This window comes from Callithrix jacchus, chromosome 22 (genome assembly GCF_049354715.1).
Source record: "Callithrix jacchus isolate 240 chromosome 22, calJac240_pri, whole genome shotgun sequence".
NCBI lineage: Eukaryota > Metazoa > Chordata > Mammalia > Primates > Cebidae > Callithrix > Callithrix jacchus.
The window spans coordinates 17,955,419-17,973,876 of record NC_133523.1 but is presented as its reverse complement, the minus strand read 5'-3'; the positions used below and the strand labels follow the sequence as shown (position 1 = coordinate 17,973,876).

The following is an 18,458-nucleotide window of genomic DNA, read 5'->3' as shown; positions in this document are numbered from 1 at the left end:
ACAGTGCCCTGGCTCACTGGTGAGTGTGCCCTGCAGATGCAGCAGATGTACGACATGATCATGCAGCACAAGCGGGCCATGCAGGACATGCAGCTGCTGTGGGAGAAGGCAGTTCAGCAGCACCAGCACGGCTACGACAGTGACGAAGAGGTGGACAGCGAGCTGGGCACCTGGGAGCACCAATTGCGGCGCATGGAGATGGACAAGACCAGGGGTGCGCAGGGTGGCCAGGCGGGGCCCCCTCACCTGCCCCAGAAGGCTACCTGGAGGCGCCCCGCTTGGTCTTGAGCCGCCGTCGTGGTTCAGCCTCCAGCCTGCCTCCTGTGGCTGTGAGACCCAGAGTGAGAGGCTCAATCTCTCAAGGGCCTAGTTTTCTCTGTGGTGAAAAAGGGTGGTCCTGACATTGTGGGTGTGGAGAACAGCACTGGGTTCACTGAATGCTGGACGGGGCTGGGGTCAGGCCCAGCCACCTCCTTCCCGGGGGCCCCAGGCTCGCTCTCCTCCTCCTCCTCACCTTTCTGCTTCTCTGAGCAGAATGGGCCGAGCAGTTGACAAAGATGGGCCGGGGCAAGCACTTCATCGGAGACTTCCTGCCTCCAGACGAGCTGGAGAAGTTTATGGAGACCTTCAAGGCCCTGAAGGTGAGCCAGGAGGAGCCCCGGGTCCACCCTCTGCCGTGTGCCAGCCCCTCCTAGCTGCCTCACCCTGCAGGTGCCCGAAGTGGCCTGGCTACCCTCTCCATCACAGCAGGAGCCAGGCCCTCCCCCTGCAGGAGGCATCTGTTAATGACAGGCACCGTCTGTGTAGGGAATTAGCAAGCAACAGCTCAGCTGCCGCCTCAGAAACATTTCCTGGGGCTGCGAGGGAAATTCTGCTTCCAGTGGAGCCCATTAAGTGCAGTTTACAGGCAAAGTGTTTCTCCGGCAGAAGTCCCCACAGACTGGCCTCTCCAGAACCAGAGCTTAACATTTCTGCCTCTGCTGCTGTTGGGCTCCTGAGTGGAAGGGCTGGCACGGCTCGGCCCCTGTTATCTTTTTGAGTTTTTTTTTCTGTAAAATTGTTCAGGCCCTGATAACTTCATCAGCGAGGTGGTAACCTCGTTGTCCATCTTTTATTAGTGCCTTGTGCTACAAATTGCTTTCAGGGCTGAACACAGGGCTTCTTTTTGCCCGTGAAGCATTGCTTTATCTCAGGTAGATAAGGCCTGTGTAACTCATCCTCTTGCCCTTTTGACTTGGCCACAACGGAACTTGGTGCACAGTTTGGCACTAAGGCCCCGGGGACCCTGAGAAGCAGGAGAAGTTTGGTCTGTTCTCAAGGAGTCTGGAGGGAGGCAGATGGGCCCCTGGTCCATTGAAGCCGAAGGCAGAAGGTTGGATTTGGGGGCTACCACAGCCCCAGCCCTGGTGGGTGACAGCTGCCTCCTCACCCCACAGGAGGGCCGCGAGCCTGACTACTCAGAGTACAAGGAATTCAAGCTGACCGTGGAGAACATCGGCTACCAGATGCTGATGAAGATGGGCTGGAAGGAGGGCGAGGGGCTGGGCTCGGAGGGCCAGGGCATCAAGAACCCAGTCAACAAGTGAGTGGCCCTGGGGGAGGGTGTGGCCATGAACTTGGGGCGTGGCTCCCCTGCCACCTCCCCACTCCACCCCTTTATAGCATTGCTTTTCCCTTGTGGTGAAATGATCACAGCACCCCACTACACACCCCTTGTCAGGCACAAGCTTGCAGTGCAGGAGACCATACCGGCCGGGTCCTTCCCAGGGCTGCCTCCTGTCCCCCTTGTGAGTCTAGGCCAGCTGAGGTGGGTGTGGGTACAGATGGGTCAGGTCCTCATGGGTGTGTGGACCCTGTCTGCCTTGTGAAGGTCTTTTTTGAATTCATGAGTGCAAAACCAGTCCCAGAGATGGGCATACCTCTCCCAGGTATGACCCTGGCTCTGAGTGCTGTCTTTGAGTAACCATCCTGCCATCCCAAGAGCTGTAACCACCTGCACTGTGGGCTCCTCCTCCCTGTTGTGAGTCCCTGGAGCCTGGGAGCCCCCAGGCTCTCCCCTCCTTCACCATTCGGGTTCAGGCTTCTCTGCGCAGATATGGCCCAGCCCAGCCCTTGGAAGGTGCTGCCGAGAGCCCAGCTATGCTCAGTCCCTCTGCCTGGAGTTCCAGCCCCAGACCCCTTCCCACTGGCACTGACCCGGCCCCCTCCCCGCTCACATCGCCTCATCTCCTCTCTGTAGGGGTACCACCACAGTGGACGGTGCCGGCTTCGGCATTGACCGGCCGGCCGAGCTCTCCAAGGAGGATGATGAGTATGAGGCCTTCCGCAAGAGGATGATGCTGGCCTACCGCTTCCGGCCTAACCCTCTGGTGCGCATCCCCAGCTGGCCGCCTTTTCTCAGTCGGCAGGAGAGGGTGGCGGTGGGAACCAAAGGCTCCCTTCCTTCCTCAGTCCGGCCAGGCCGGGCTCACCAGTGAGCCCCCTACCACCCTACTGCATTCAGACCCCCTCCATCCCCCAAGCCTGCCCAGCCACTTCGAGGGTATGAGCTCAGCTGCCCCCAGAAGGTTCCGGACAGGAGGAATGCTGACTCTAGCATTAACCCCCTTCTCCTGTTATCTGTTTTGCCTTTCACAGAACAACCCCAGACGACCTTACTACTAAGTGTTCTGGAAACGTACTTTCTGAATGACCAACCGTCCCTGGACTGTGGAATGTTCCAGCCTGCATTTCTGCCCACCCCTCCCGTTGTCACGAGTGCCATGCCGTGTAATAAAGTCCCAGTGCTCATCCGCCGCAGCTGCCTGGTCCTGTTGCAGGAAGACCCTCCTGTCGTGTAGCAGTTGGGCCAGGCTGGTCACAGGTTGCAAGATGCTGCTGTCTCAGGGCTCCTTGTTGGCCTGGGGAGCCTCTGTCCCGGCTCGGCCTTGGTTGCACTGGAGGGGAGAAAAGCTATTCTCAGCATAATAAAGCTGGAAGGCCGGGTGCAGTGTCTCACACCTGTAATTCCAGCATTTTGGGAGGCCAAAAAGGGTGGGTCACCTGAGGTCAGGAGTTCTAGACCAGCCTAGCCAATATGGTGAAACTCCGTCTCTACTAAAAATACAAAATTAGCTGGGCATGGTGGCGTGTGCCTGTAGTCCCAGCTACTCAGGAGGTTGAGGTGGGAGGATCGCTTGAGTCCAGGAGTCCTGGGCTGTGGCGCGCTGTGTGGATGGGATGTCTGCACTAAGTTCAGCATCAATGTGGTGACCTGGGAGTGGGGGACCACCAGGTTGCCTCAGGAGGGGTGAACCTTAGTAGGTCAAAGCTCCTGTGCTGCTCAGTAGTGTGATCCTGCCTGTGAATGGTCACTGTACTCCAGACTGGGCAACAAAGCAAGACCCCGTCTCAAAAAAAAAAGAAAAATTAGGTGGGTGTAGCACACCTGTAGTTCCAGCTACTCAGGAGGCTGAGGCAGGAGAATCGCTTGAACCTGGGAGGCAGGTTGCACTGAGCTGAGATTGTGCCACTGCACTCTAGCCTGGGCAACAGTTGAGACTCCATCTCAAAAAATAAAGCTGGGGACCTGGCCACACCTGGGCTAAAGGAGTGTTGGGAACCTCCCAGCCTAGCACTGTCCTGCAAGGGAAAAGTTGGGGAGGGGTCTCCAGGCAGGGCCCCACCTTTCCTTCAGACCTGTGGAGGCAAGTGGCTTCTGGGCACACCTGTGTGCTCTTCTCCCAGCAGGTGGCACTGGCAGGGCCCAGCACAGGGCAAACTCACCAAATGTGATGGCTATGGCCTTTCAGGTCCCACTAATGTCATAGATACATGAGTCCCTGGGGCCTGTGGTGTTAGGGGACAGCCACATGGATGGATGTGCCATGCCAGCAAGTCAGGCAGCTCCTGGAAGAGCCAGAGGTTTTGAGGTAGGAGGGTAGCCCAGGCCATAGTGAGTGCCAAGATCCCCACATCTGCCCCAGAGCCAGAGCTGTACATTTGTGCCAGAGTTACCCTGGGGATCTTAAGCTGCAGCTCCTGAGTCAGCAGGTTGGGGGGGGCCTGTGAATCTGCATTCCCACCTGCCCACACACACCCAGTGGGTGCTGCCCAGCCCCTGCAGGCACCAGGGGCTCCCTATTCACAGGCTCAGTATGGAGTCAGGCTCCTGGGCCAGCCTGCATGCTCACAGCCATCAGCAAACACGGTGCCGACTGTGGGGACCAGGTGGACAAGATCTGCCCCAGTCAGCCAGGCTGCTGGGGACAAAGTCTGAGGCTGCTACCAAGAGGAACCAGGGAGCCTAGATGGGGCGGCCTGCAGAGTATCTCACTGGTGTCTGCCACCAGGGAGGTGCCAGAGGCAGTGGCAGAGCCAAGGCTGGGGTGACATGCCACCCTTTCTCCGCTCCTGACTCTGTGCAGGAGACAGAGCAAGGGGTAAGATTGGTGGGCTTGGCCTGGGTGCTCATGCATGGGGGCTGCCCAGAGGGCAGTGGGCCAGGACCCTGAGCACAGCAGGGTAGCTCTTGCAGCCAGTGGTTCAGGAGATGGGGAATCCCAGGCATTCAACTGTACAAGTCACTTCTCTTGAGTTCTCACCCAGTTCTCAGCTAGCTGGAGGCTCACTAGGCTCAGGACATGGACTTTACCCCCTCGCAGGGTATGAGGCCTCCAAACACTGTGTGCGAGTGCAGGTGCGTCCTGGACACCGGGCAAGGCCTGGCCCTTAGACTGAGCTGGTCACAGACACCCTGGCCCTGCGTGGAGAAGACAGGGTGGGGGTGGCAGGCAGGGCTGCCTGGAGGAGGAGATGCTGGGACCCCCTTACAAGAAGGCTCATCTTGCAGACAGAAAGCAAGCCTCAGGGGTGTTGATCCTGCTAGAGTTAGGGAAAGTCAGTCCAGAGGAACCTGAACTTCACCCCATGGGCACTTGGGGAAGGAGGCTGAGTCAGGCCTGTGGCCAGAAGACCCTCTTGTGACCCAGCTCAGACAGACCTGTGACCCAGTTGGCATTAGGCCAAGGGCCCGCATGCAAAAGGGGTCAGGGGTAGGGGTAGGGTCTGTGCCAACCCCAGACCGGGCTCCTGTGGGGCAGGAGTCAGATGGGCATAGTTCACCTTGCTGTCTGCAGCATCCACACATGGGCCAGAGGGCGAGGCCAGAGGGTTGGAGGGCATGACAAAGACAGACGGCTTCCTCCTAATTCTCCCCTCCAATACTGCAGCCCCCTCCAAGCTGTTCAGAACCTCCCACAGTCTCTTGCAGCTGCCTGGCTTCTCATCAGACCCCAGCCAAACCGACCTCCTTTCTGCTGCTCGGTTCCATTTTCCGAGACATTTTCCTCCCAGCCAGGAACAAGGTTCACAAACTCTTGACCAAACTGGCTCCATCCTGATATTCTAACTTCAGCCCCCACCCTCTAGGACTCCTTCCTCCTACCCTTTCCCCACCATGAAGAATCCTCAACCCAGGACTATCCCGCAAAGGAACAGCTCCGGAATCAAAGCTTCACACTTAGCCCTCGAGGTGGCTCACGCCTGTAATCCCAGCTCTGGGAGGCTGAGGTGGGAGGATCTTTCGAGCCCAGGAGTTTTGAGACCAGCCTGGGCAACAAAGTGAGACCCCCATCTTTACAAAAAATAAAAGAATTAGCTGCACGTGGTGGTGCATACCTGTAGTCCCAGCTACTTGGGAGGCTGAGCTGGGAGGGTCGCTTGAGGCTGGGAGTTCAAGGCAGGCCACTACTACACTACAGCCAGGGCAACTGAGACCTCTCAAAAAACAAATAGTCTTGGTGAGGTGCCACTGTTTCTTCCATCCTTGGTCTTTGCGCCTTCTGCAGGGCTTCCAGCAGCTCTATGCTGGGCCAGAGCATCTCCGGAGGTTCACAACCTCTGCGATCCGTAGGTACCACTATGAGGAGGCTCCTGGGAAGAATTTGCCATTTTCAGTGGAAAACAAGTGGCGGTTACTTGTTTGTACTTTGGATCTGGATTTGCTGCACCCTTTTTTTATAGCAAGACACCAACTGCTTAAAAAATAAGGATGTTTCAGCTCATCCATTTAACAGATATGAAGAGCATTTTAAGAGGTGCAGTCTCTGGAAAATGGATCAAACTCAAACTCGTGGCATACTAGATATGTGTGTAAATAAACTTATGACATGAAAACAAGCAAACAAAACTTCCCACCTACCTGGAAATGTATGTGTTTTCATTTGCAGCCACTGTGTGAAAACTCAACTCTAAGTACACGGAAAGGCATTTTAGGCCAGGTGCGGTGGCTCACACCTGTAATCCCAGCACTGTGGGAGGCTGAGGCAGGTAGATCACCAGATCAGGAATTTGAGAGACCAGCCTGACCGACACGGTGAAACGCCCTCTCTACTAAAAAATACAAAAATTAGCCGGGTGTATGCCTGTATCCCAGCTACTCAGGAGGCTGAGGCAGGAGAATAACTTGAACCCAGGAAGCGGAGGTGGCAGTGAGCCGAGATCCTGGCACTGCACTCCAGCCTGGGTGACAGAGTGAGACTCAGACTCCGTTTCAAAAATAAAAAATAAAAAAGGCATTTTGCGCCCAAGAGCTGGAGGTTGTTCCATCAGCGCACACAGGCAATGCCCACTTGATATTTGGGTGGGGGTAGAAAACTCTGGGGAATGCAGAGGTTTAGAAGGGCAGAAAGAGTCCTGGAGAACGAATTTCCTTAGAAAGAAGTTGTGGGGGTGCGGGGAAGAGGGAGCACGCTAGGACCTCCGGGGCGCACCCCTTGGTCTAAGAGCAGAAGCTCCTGAGGTGGTGTGGCCCAGCCTTTGACAGAGAAACTGAGGCTGAGTAGCGGGAAGGCCACTGGCGACGAGGGTGTCGATAGGGAGGGGAGAAGGGGCCAGGCAGCTGCCGGGGGGGGGGGGGGGGGGGCGGGCCGGCGGGGAGGGAACTTGGAAGTGCCCTGAGAACAAGCAGGGCGGTCACCTAGGCCAGCCCAGGGCGCAGCGGGGGGCGACCTTTGCGCGGGGCGGGTCCCTGGCAGCCCTGGCCCGGAAGCCGAGCGCCCTGGAGGACGCGCCGGGGCAGAGCCGGGGTCCAGGCGCCGCCGCCATGGACATCCCGCCGCTGGCGGGCAAGACCGCGGCGCTGTCGCTGAGCGCCCTCCCGTTGTCCTACGCGCTCAACCAAGTGTCGGCGCTCTCGCAGTGCGTGCGGGGAGGGGCCGGGGCCGCCTGTGGGGGCAGTGGGAGCAGTGGGAGCAGGCAGAGGCGGGAGGAGCGGAGGGGGGCGGGAGGAAGGATGCGCGGGCGGCGGACCTGACTCCTGCGAGCCCTGCGCCCCAGCTCAGCTCCGACCGGACCCGACGGGAACGCGGCTGGGCCAAAAGAACGCCCCCTTCTAACCGGAAGTCCCCTTCCCGCCGGGCTGGAGGCTGGGATGCGGCTCTTGGGATGTTTGGGGCCTGGGGAGAAGGAATGATGAGGAGAGCCCCCACAAGACAGAGTTTTGGAGGATTTCTGGGGTTTTCCCAGGGAAGCGCCCTGCGCAGGCTCTAAAGTCGCCAAGGTAAAAGTACACACACACACACACACACACACACACACACACACACAGGCCTGGGACTTTCCTCTTGTTCAGGGCTGGCTCACCCTGTCCCTAGATTCCTTTCCCGGTCCCTGTCTCCTAACCCTGCATCCTAGCCCTGCAGGTCCAGCCACTGGATAGCGGGCATCTGCAAGCCCCTCGCACTTCTAAACCCAGCTCAACTCAAGCCATGGGGTAGAGACAGTCTTGACTGTAGGCCTGGCTCCCTTGGTGGGAATACCTGTCTCCATCTCTTAGGATCCTGGGTGAACCAAGTTCCTCTGGGAGCCTCGGTTTCCTCATCAGTGTGATGGGCATAATCCTAGATCTCATCCCATAGTTAGGTTAAGGATTACAAACTGTTACAGGTGCGGTGGCTCACACTTGTAATCTCAGCACTTTGGGAGGCTGAGGTGGGCAGATCACCTGGGGTCGAGAGTTCAAGACCAACCTGACCACCACACCCACATGGAGAAACCCCATCTCTACTAAAAATACACAAATTGGCCAGATGTGGTGGTGCAAGCCTGTAATCCCAGATACTTGGAAGGCTGAAGCAGGAGAATCCCTTGAACCTGGGAGGCAGAGGTTGCGGTGAACTTAGATGGCACCACTGCACTCCAGCCTGGGTAACTCCTTCTCAAAAAAAAAGATAAATTGTGTACAAAGATTTGTCCTGGTCTCATCTGAGTACTATAATGTCATTGTTAGATGGGGTCAGGATAGAGATCTTGGGGGCTGAGGTGATCATGAGAAGGTAGGGGCCTGGAGACTGATGGACAGAGTCTTGCTGTGTGACCCTGGACAACTGGATATCACTCCCATCCTCTTTGGGCCTGGATTTGCCCACCTGGGTTGAGGGATGCCCAGAGATGTGGCTTCCGTTAGCATTACCTTTGCAGCTGGTTGACCTGTCTTATCATGTTGATGATGCAGATCAGGGCAGGGGCAGAGTGGAGCTGAGGAGGCATTTGGACTTTAGCTGGGAGGAGTCGGGAGCCTGGGACAGTGAAGTCTACAGAACTGAGCACTCGAGACCCTCTGGCTTGGGAGCTGGGCCTGGCCACAGAGGGACTTGAAGTTGTTGAATGACCGAACAGCCTGAGGAAAACACAGAATGATGGGATAAATGGTACAGTCAGAGGGGCAGCCCTGGCGTGGCTCACACCTTTAGGAGGAAAGTGGGTGAATCACCTGAGGTCAGGAGTTCAAGACCAGCCTGGCCAACATGATGAAACCCCGTATTTACTAAAAATACAAAAATTAGCTGGGCAGGATGGTGGGCACCTGTAATCCCAGCTACTCGGGAGGCTGAGGCAGGAGAATCACTTGAACCCAGGAGGCAGAGGTTGCAGTGAGCCAAGATCACACCACTGCACTCCAGCCTAGGCGTCAGAGCTCAGTCTCAAAAAAAAAAAAAAAAGAAGGGGCTGATGAATGTCTTCTCTGTAGCTGGCCCAAGTTAAACAGTGATCCTTTCTGGGGAGTCGGGGAGGGCTTCATGGAGGAAGAACAATGTGAATGGACCATGAAGGATGAGTAGGAGTTTGCCAAGTGGAAAGGATTCTGGAAGTGGCTTCCAGAAGGAAGTAACAGCCTGAGCAGTGGCCTGGCGCAGGGTGAGAGCAGTTTCAGGGAACAGCACTGATGGATGAGCAGACACTTCAGTCTCTTCCCTGGGGCTTCTTGGAGTCTGCCCCTTCCCCCACCAGGAGGGTGGGGCGATGCCTCAGCACTGGGCCTGGCCTCCCTGACTTGGTTTCCATCTCCACAGCCCCCTCTGGGTGGCGCTGATGACTGCCCTAATCCTGGGTCTGCTCTTCGTGGTGGTCTACAGCTTGTCCCATAGTGAGATCTCCTATGACCCACTCTCCGCTGGTGAGTCAGTGGGAAGCTGTGGGGAAGGAGACTGTCTGGGAAAGGACTGGGAAAGGAGACTGTCCACCCTCAGACTTGGGGCCATTGAAGGGCCTCCTTCATCAGACGGGGGGCCATTGAAGGGCCTTCTCCATCAGACTGGGGGCCATTGAAGGGCCTCCTCCATCAGACTGGGGGGCCATTGAAGGGCCTCCTCCATCAGACTGGGGGCCCTTTAAGAGCTCCCATCAGACTGGAGGCCTGAAAGAGATTTGAACACTCCCATTAGAATGAGGAACCTCAAAGAGCCTCCACCTTCAGACCTGGGACTCCTAGGAACAGGAACTGCATTCCCCCACCAGACTGGAAGCTCCTGAAAAAGTGTATCCCCTCGTCACTGTGAGATCTGAGGGCAGGGCCGGTGCCTCTCCCATGGGACTGGGGACTCCCAAAGGCAGGCACTGGGCCTTCCAATCAAACCAGGGACATCTGAGGGCCAGGCTGTGTCTCCTCCATCAGACATGCAGAATGAGGCAGGGACTGGGCCTGGAATCCTTGCCAGCAATAATGTCATCCCTGACCTTAACATCAAGCCCCGCCCACACTGAGCCCTAGTCCCACCCACTCATGTCTCCTCCCACACCTGACCCCGCCCACCCACTCATTGCAGTCTTCGCGATCTTCGCCTTCACCTCGGTTGTGGACCTCATCATCGCTCTTCAGGAAGACGGCTATGTGATGGGCCTCATGGAGTTCTGCACCAAGGAGGTATTTGGGGGACGGCCAGGGATCTCCCTGCCCCACTGCCCATCTGAGCCTCCCACCTGCCTCCACAGGGAGAGCCATACCTGCGCACAGCACACGGAGTCTTCATTTGCTACTGGGACGGCACGGTTCACTACCTCCTCTACCTGGCCATGGCCGGCGCCATCTGCAGAAGGTGCGGGGGGCAGGGAGGGGTGGCATCTGACCCTGGGAGAGAGGTTTTGTCCTAAGGTGGGATCCCAGGGCAGGGTGGAGCCAGAAATGTCTGTAGGAGAAATCAGGACGCCCCTCTAGGGCTCCAGCCAGGGGTGGTCAGGAGAAGGTTCCAGGGAATGTCTCAGGTGTAGGTGGTGGCCTGGCATTGCTTACATCCACCCTGTGCCTGGGCAGCTGCTTCTGTCCTTGGACAGAGGGTCTCACTGTTCATTTCCCCATTCGACTCCCTGTTGTCCCTTCTATCCTGGACAAAACTGAGAGGGACCCAGAGCTGGGAAGCTCATGGTGGTCTCTGGGCCCTGGCTGGGGCTCTGAGATTACGAAGTGTCTACCTGCTGGTCACCCTCCATCCCCTGCCCAGGAAGAGATACCGGAACGTTGGACTCTACTGGCTGGGTTCCTTCGTCATGAGCATTCTGGTGTTTCTTACAGGAAACATTCTTGGTAAGGACAAGGCTTGGAAATCGGGTCTCTCTTAGGCCAGGTCACTGCCCTGCACCTAGAACCCCCACCATTGGATCCTCCATCACTTTCCTGATGTCTGCAGAGGCTCCACCTCCCTCTTTGTGTGTCCACAGCCTCAGTCAGCCCCCTATCCTTTTCTCATCCCTGTTTCCTCTTGGAAGGTGGGGGAGCCCAAACTCTGCTTCCTTCCCACGCGGTGATTCCCAGCCCCAGGGGTTTGACCCAAAATGCTCTTGACACGGGAAGGGAATTTTAGGGTGAATCCTGCAGTGGTAGGTCTTGGGAGGTGGAGCAGTGAAGGCAATCCGGGAGGTCGGCATGGCAAAACCTCAGCAGAGGGAACATCCAAGGTGTATCCATAAGAAGGAAAGAACCCACTGGAAGGTAGGCTTCATAGTCAGAAGGTAAATTGAGGCAGGTCAGGTTGAGGAGCCTGGACATCACTGTGTGGGCACTAGGGAGCCATGGAGGGTGCTGGAGCTTGAATGAAGATGCTCTTTCTGAATCGAGATGTCCAGCCAGAGAGGCCAGGTGTGGCGGCTCACGCCTGTAATCCCTATATTGCACAGGGTGGTCTTGAACTCCTCAGCTCAAGCGATTCGCCTGCCTCATCAATCACTTGAGCTGAAGAGTTCAAGACTAGCTTGGGCAACGTAGTTAAACCCCATCTATACTAAAATTAGCCAGGCATGGTAGATGCGCCTGTAATCCCAGCCACTCGGGAGGCTGAGGCAGGTGAATTGCTTGAACCTGGAAGCAGAGGTTGCAGTGAGCCGAGATCGCACAACTGCACTCCAGCCTGGGTGACAGAGCAAGACTCTCAAAACAAACAGAAAGACGTCCACAGGGTTCTGTCATGGCTGACACCCTCTCTCCTGCACCATGACAGGCAAATACAGCTCCGAGATCAGGCCTGCCTTCTTCCTCACCATTCCCTACCTGCTGGTGCCATGCTGGGCTGGCATGAGGGTCTTCAACCAGCCCCGGGCGCCAACCTGCTGCACCGCCAACATGGTGAGTGCTTGCCCCCACTCAGGCCTTGTCCCAAAGTGCCTGAACGTCCCCCGTGTGAGTTACTTTTGGTCAAAGATTTAGTTTCCTCGGAAGGATCTCCTTTGTCATAAGAAAGAAGGGAGGGCTGGGTGAAGTGGCTCATGCCTGTAATCCCAACATTTCAGGAGGCCAAGGTGTGAGGATCGCTTGAGCCCAGGAGTTGGAAGCCAGCCTGGGCAACACAGCCAGACCCTCTCTCTACAAAAAGTTAAAAAATTAGCCAGATGTTGGTGGTGCATGCCTGTGGTCCCAGCTACTCAGAAGGCTAAGGTGGGAGGAACACCTGAGCTCAGGAGATTGAGGCTGCAGTGAGCTGAGATTGTGCCACTTCTCTCCAGCCTGGGCAACACAGAATGAGACCCTGTCTCAAAAAAAAAAAAAGGCCGGGTGCAGTGGTTCATGCCTCTAATCCCAGCACTTTGGGAGGCCGAAACCCCGTCTCTACTAAAAATACAAAAATTAGCTGGGCGTGGTGGCACACGACTGTCATTCCAGTTCTTCGGGAGGCAGAGGCAGGAGAATTGCTTGAACCTGGGAGGTGGAGGTTGGGTGAGCCGAGATCGTGCCACTGCACTCCAGCCTGGACAACAACAGTGAAACTCTGACTGAAAAAAAAAACAGAAAGAAGGGAGGAGCTTTTATTGAGCACCTACTGAGTACCTCTCATTGAATGCCTCTCCCGTTGTCTCTGTTTCTCTACCCTGGGGCAGGTGCAGGAGGAACAAAGAAGGGTGCTGCTGCAGCGCCCGGCTGACCTGGTCCTTGTCATCTACCTCGTCCTTGCTGGCTTCTTCACTCTGTTCCGGGGCCTGGTGAGTCTGCGCTGGCCAGTCTCCCCGTCCCCTGCCTCCGGGCTCCCTTCCCTGACCCACCTCTCCCATGCTGCCCTTCTTCCTGTTTGATCATCCGAGGAAGTTCTTCATCAAGTCTAACCTGAGTGTTCCAGGACAAAGCCCCCTTTCTCCCATCCCAACTTGAGTGGGGCTGGGAGAGGCCAGAACAAGGGGTGTGGGCCTGGGAGGGTGGGGAAGGCTTCCTGTGGGAGGGGTGTCTGACAGTTGATGGCATGTCTGCCTGTCCCAGGTGGTGCTTGACTGCCCCACAGATGCCTGCTTTGTCTATATCTACCAGTATGAGCCGTACCTGCGGGATCCTGTGGCCTACCCTAAGGTGCAGGTGAGAGGGCAGTGAGAAGACCACGCTCCTGCCATGGGTAGGGATCCAGCTGGCCTCTTTGAAGCAGATGCCAGAAGCACAACTCAAACAGGCAGAAGCCCATATGGAATTTATTGTCTTACCAAAAAAAGGACAGATGTGGTCTTCAGGTATGGCTGGATCCAGGAACTCGAGGTGTAGCCTGGGCTCTGCTTTATTTTTCTTTCTTTTCTTTCTTTTTTTTTTTTTTTGAGACAGAGTTTCATTCTTGTCGCCCAGGCTGAAGTGCAATGACACGATCTCAGCTCACTGCAACCTTCACCTCCCGGGTTCAAGTGATTCTCCTGCCTCAGCCTCCCCAGTAGCTGGGACTACAGGCGTGATCCACTACACTCAGCTAATTTTGTATGTTTAGTAGAGATGGGTTTCACCATGTTGGTCTGGCTGGTCTCAAACTCCTGACCTCAAGTGATCCACCCACCTTGGCCTCCCAAAGTGCTGAGATTACAGATGTGAGCCACTGTGCCCGGCCTCTGGACTCTGCTTTCTTTGCATGGCTCGGCTCTCAGGCAGTCCCTTTGTGGGGTGGCAGAGACAGCCTGTGGCAGCTCCAGGCTTCTTTGTACCCCACTCAGCCACCCCAGAGCCATGTGAGCCCTTATTACCCCTTAGCTTAAACACTGCTCTTAGGCAGGCTCGGAGTGGCTCAGCCTGAATCACTTGCCCATTTCCTACTGAGCATTACGGCCGGGGAGCTGGAATGCTCTGACTGGCCATGCCAGGGTCGCATGCCACTTGCGGAGAATGGTTGGTAGGTTTGATGTATGTGTGTGTTTTGGGAGGGTGGAGGCAAGGATCCCCAAGGGAAATAGAGAAGCACTTTGCAGAGAACCTGGGTGGGATCTGAGGCCATCCAGATCCTCCCTCGGGGCCTCCACCTCGGGGGTCTCAGGAGACCCACTGGAGGAGCTGCTCGTCTCACAGGCCGGTGCCCCTCTCCTCCCGCCCCGCAGATGCTGATGTACATGTTTTATGTCCTGCCTTTCTGCGGCCTGGCTGCCTATGCTCTCACCTTCCCTGGTTGCTCCTGGCTGCCAGACTTGGCCTTGGTGTTTGCTGGAGCCATTGGCCAGGTGAGGCGGGGGTGAGTGGGTGAGCAGGCTTGTGGGAGGGAACTTGTGTCTTCTCATCAGCGACTTTGGTGTCCTCCTGGGCACTGTAATGATGGGTCCCCAAAAGGCCCCCGCCCCAGGCCCAGTATCCCACGATTCCCTAGTCAAGGGGAGACAAAGCCTGATACAGACAGTCTAAGCCCCACGGGGTCAGAATCAGAAAAGATGGAGGTACAGGGGCTGTGAAGGATTCCAGAGGGGACACGTTTCCTAGAAGCAGGGACATAGGAGCTGGGCTTTGAGGTATGGGGATGAGTTCTCCAGGCAGGGAAGGGCATTCCAGGAATGGGAACCGTGAGGAGAAGCACAGAGGGAAAGAGTGAGTTAGCAGGACCATAACATGGGTAAAGGCAGAGATAAGAGAAATTGGCAGCTAGATGCTGAACACTTTGAACTGTGGGACTGGGGGATTGCACTGAGGGTGATGGGGAGTTGGAGGAGGTGTTTGAGCAGTGAGGGGCCCAGTCAGAGCTGGGAGCCTTTTTCTGGGTTCCTGGTGAAAAGTGCTAAAGCCTGGGCCCCAGCCAGGGAATCAGGGCGACATCTCGAATCCACGGGATTTGTGCTAAGACCTCTGGGGTGCGGAAGACTGGGCAGAGGACCTGGACCCAGGTCAGAGAGAGATGGGGTGCCGAGCCCAGGAAATGGGGTTAGGCAAGTGGGGAGAGACTCACAGACAAGTGGACAAGCACAGGGGGGACAGACAGGACATGTAAGGGCAGGAATCTTTACAAACAGAAGGCCGGCACAGTGGCTCATGCCTGTAATCCCAGCACTTTGGGAGGCCAAGGTGGATGGATTGCCTGACCTCAGGAGTTCAAGACCAGTCTGGACAACATGACGAAACCCCATCTCTACTAAAAATACAAAAAATAGGGCTGGGTGTGGTGGCTCACACCTGTAATCCTAGCACTTTGGGAGGCCGAGGCAGGTGGATCATGAGGTCAGGAGTTCTAGACCAGTCTGACCAAGATGGTGAAACCCCATCTCTACTGAAAATACAAAAATTAGCCAGGCGCTGTGGCAGACACCTGTAATCCCAGCTACTCAGGAGGCTGAGGCAGGAGAATTGCTCGAACCCAGGTGGCAGAGGTTGCAGTGAACTGAGATCGCACCACTGCACTCCAGTTTGGGAGATAGAGTGAGACTCCGTCTCAAAAAAATGGAAAATTAACTGGTTGTAGTGGTGCATGCCTGTAGTCCCAGTTACTCAGAGGAGGCTGAAGCACGAGATTTGCTTGAACCCAGGAGGCAGTGGAGGTTGCAGTGAACCGAAATCACGCCACTCTAGCATGGGCAGCAGAGTGAGATTCTCTCAAAAAAATTTTTTAAAAAAGAGACAGAGAGATGGGAGACAGGTAGATGAGCAGAGACAGAGAGGTGATGAGCGTCCCCTGGGCTCTGCCTGACCTTATCTGGGCGGGTGGTGGTGATGCTGGGACTTCTGTTCCTTCCTGGCCCCTGACATCCATTTTCCCTGTCTGGCCGCCAGGCACAGTTCTCGCACATGGGGGCTTCCATGCACCTGCGCACGCCCTTCACCTACCGTGTGCCTGAGGACACCTGGGGCTGCTTCTTCGTGTGCAATCTGCTGTATGCGCTGGGCCCCCACCTGCTGGTCTACCGCTGCCTTCGGTGGCCCGCATTCTTCCAGCAGCCGCCACCCCTTGACCCCCTGGCCCACCACAAGAAGCAGCAGTAAGAGGGCTGTGGACTCAGGACCGAGGACTCTGTTTACACGCCCAGCCGGCCCTACCCCAAGAAGGGTGGGTCAGGCGTTTTAGAGACAAGAGGGGCATCTCCAGGTGTCTTTATTCCTGACTGTAGTGGTTTTAGGCCGGTGGGTGGGACGGAGACCAACGACCTAGTCTTCCTGCAAAGAGAGCCTCCCACAGCTCTCACCACGCTCCAACCCCCACACGGACACTGCCACCCTCCCAGAATTTACCCATCATCCCGATGGATCCTTTTAGTAAAAAGCCTTTCCATTTCCAAAATATCAGTGCCTGAGTGTTTTAGGGTGCAGGGGTGAGGGACCCTCTCCGTGGCCCCCGCGAGGGCCCACCCATCACTTTCAATGTGGTTGCCTGGAGGGAGAGGTGCTGAGATAGAAGGTGGCCTCTGGTCAGTATGCACAGCTCCATTTTCCAGATGGGGAAAGCAAGGCTCAGGATGGACAAGAGACCTGCCCAAGGTCACAGTCAGAGAAAAAAGTTCCTGCTCTGCCAATAAATCATAACTAATAGCATGACTTGGTTATTAAGCACCTACTGTATGCCACACCAAAGGCTAACCTTGACTGCTACATGCTGGATCCCATATTCCAGATGGGGAAACCAAGGCTTCAGGAGGTGAAGCTCCTGGTCTGAGTTCATGCCTCCTCAGCCCCTGAAGCATGGCTGAGCTAAGAGATGGAGGCCCAGCCTGCTGGAACATAGAGACCACAACCCTGCCTCTGCTATCTGGTTGAGCTGGGCTCACTGTAGGGGAAACTGAGTCCTGGAAGGAAGCCAAGGGGTTGGGAGAAAGATTCACTGTTTCCTAGTTTTTATTTTTGAAATTGCGTGAAAGGCCAGGTTTAGGGGTGACTTGCACCTGGAGCAAGTCAGAGGCTTGACCAGATGTCCCCTTTTCTTGCCCCTCCCAACCCCTACCGGAGATCTTATGTCTGGCTATTGGATCTTCACCAAAGAGTCAGCAACAGGCTCAGAGAGGCCAACCGTCTCCTCCAAGGTCCCACAGCCAGTGAGGGGCAGATTGGATTGGGGCCTGTGGCTCCAGGTCACAGCAAAGTGTGATTCTCATGAGGTCCCCAGCCCACACAGTGAGCACCTTCGAGGTGCTGGGGACCAGGACTCCACCATGACTACTCAATGGACAGATGGGTAAACTGAGGCCAGCAGGCCAAGTGATGCCTTTCACCAGACACCCAGGTCCCCTGCCAAAGCACAGTAACCAAGATAGAAGACTCAGCCACCTCCTCCATTTCAAGGATGGTTAAACTGAGGCTCAGAGAACTTCTTCCCTGGCCTAAGTTCAGCCAGCAGGGTTAGGGGACTAGCTTTGCCCTCAGAAGTCCAGAGTGCTTCTTCCCTACCCCCCGACCGGTGCTCTAGACACCTGTCCAGAAAAGCGCGGGACGCCGCGGTCCCTTTAACACACCCCCCCTCTTCCGCCTTCCTCCTCCCCTTGCAGGCAGACGCCGGGATTGCGCCGCCTGCAGGGACCTGCCCAGTCCTAACCCGGTGTGCGGGGAGCGCAGTCCGGGTGCGTAGGGGCCGCTTGGCGGGGGGCCGCGCGGGCAAGATGGTGAGTGGGGCCACGGGCGAGGGTGGTGCGTGCCCCATCTCCTCAATCTGGGATTCCATCTCTCTCTGTCTCTGAATCTATGTACCTCCGAGTTTCTTCTGTCTCTTTCTTTTCTCTGTCTCTCACCCTCTTTGATCGCTCTTTCTGGCACTCTCTCGGTTCTCTCCTTTTCCATCGCTCCCTGCCTGTCTCATCCTCTCTGCCCTTTTCTTCTGTCTGTTTCTGTCTTTCCCTACCCCTATTTCTCCCTCCTCTTCTCTGAGTCTCTCTGCCTCTGTCTCTCTCTCCCCGTCTCTGTCTCTCCCTCTCTCTCCCCATCTCTGTCTCTCCCTCTCCATCTCTGTCTCTCCCTCTGCCTGTCTCTCCTCCATCTCTGTCTCTCCCTCTGCCTCTCTTCCTCTTCCGCTGGCACTGTCCTCTGTCTCTTTCCATCTCTGTCTCTTCCTTTCCATCTGTCTTCTCCATCTCTGTCTCTCTCTCTCCCTCCTGTCTCTCCCTCTGGCACTGTCCTCTGCCTCTTCCTCTCCATCTGTCTCTCCCTCTCTAACTCTGCCTCTCCGTCTTTCCTTCCCCTTTTCCTGTGTGGCGCGCTCTCTTCTCTGCCTCTCCCTGCGTTTCTCTCTGTCCCTGTTCTCTTCCCCCCACGTCTCTCCCCGTGCCTCTCCAGCTCTCCCCCCTCCCTGCCAGCCCTGGCCCGGTTTGCTGCAGTCTCCTGGCGCACGGATAACCTTGCTGCCGCCGCTCCTCCAGCTCTTCCCCACCCCCCCCCATCCTCGGGCCGGGACCGGGGCGAGAAGGGGGCGGGGCAGCAAGCCTCTGGTTTTGGGGGTAGGTGGTCAGGTGGGATCCGGGCAGGACTGAAGGAGGGGGGAGTCCAGGGGTGTGGGTTCTTGCAGGAGCGAGGGGGT

General features: G+C 56.5%; 2 protein-coding genes across 3 annotated transcripts in view; both read left to right on the top strand.

Annotated features, from left to right (window-relative positions):
- The window catches only part of SUGP1 (SURP and G-patch domain containing 1), a 30,541-nt gene extending 27,745 nt beyond the window's left edge, over positions 1-2,796 (top strand). Inside the window, exons 10-14 of the mRNA XM_002763745.6 lie at positions 37-214; positions 535-641; positions 1,437-1,582; positions 2,240-2,369; positions 2,638-2,796. Of these exons, the coding sequence (XP_002763791.1) occupies positions 37-214; positions 535-641; positions 1,437-1,582; positions 2,240-2,369; positions 2,638-2,664 (588 nt within the window). The 3' untranslated portion in view covers positions 2,665-2,796. The remainder of the gene's footprint in view (positions 1-36; positions 215-534; positions 642-1,436; positions 1,583-2,239; positions 2,370-2,637) is intronic.
- A 4,218-nt stretch (positions 2,797-7,014) lies between these two features.
- TM6SF2 (transmembrane 6 superfamily member 2) lies at positions 7,015-17,550 on the top strand. 2 transcript variants are annotated; one of them, XR_004738416.3, is made up of 11 exons: positions 7,015-7,179; positions 9,333-9,436; positions 10,086-10,183; positions 10,252-10,355; positions 10,758-10,840; positions 11,751-11,875; positions 12,625-12,726; positions 12,998-13,090; positions 14,083-14,202; positions 15,734-16,007; positions 17,437-17,550. XR_004738416.3 is itself a non-coding variant. In XM_035287398.3 (10 exons), exons 1-10 carry the CDS (start codon positions 7,085-7,087, stop codon positions 15,941-15,943), a joined length of 1,134 nt encoding a protein of 377 aa, XP_035143289.2. In that variant the 5' UTR covers positions 7,015-7,084; the 3' UTR covers positions 15,944-16,487. The 2 variants fall into 2 exon arrangements, 1 of the variants encoding a protein (XP_035143289.2); XM_035287398.3 differs by lacking the exon at positions 17,437-17,550 and having other exon boundaries at positions 15,734-16,487.
- Positions 17,551-18,458: the final 908 nt, after the last annotated feature.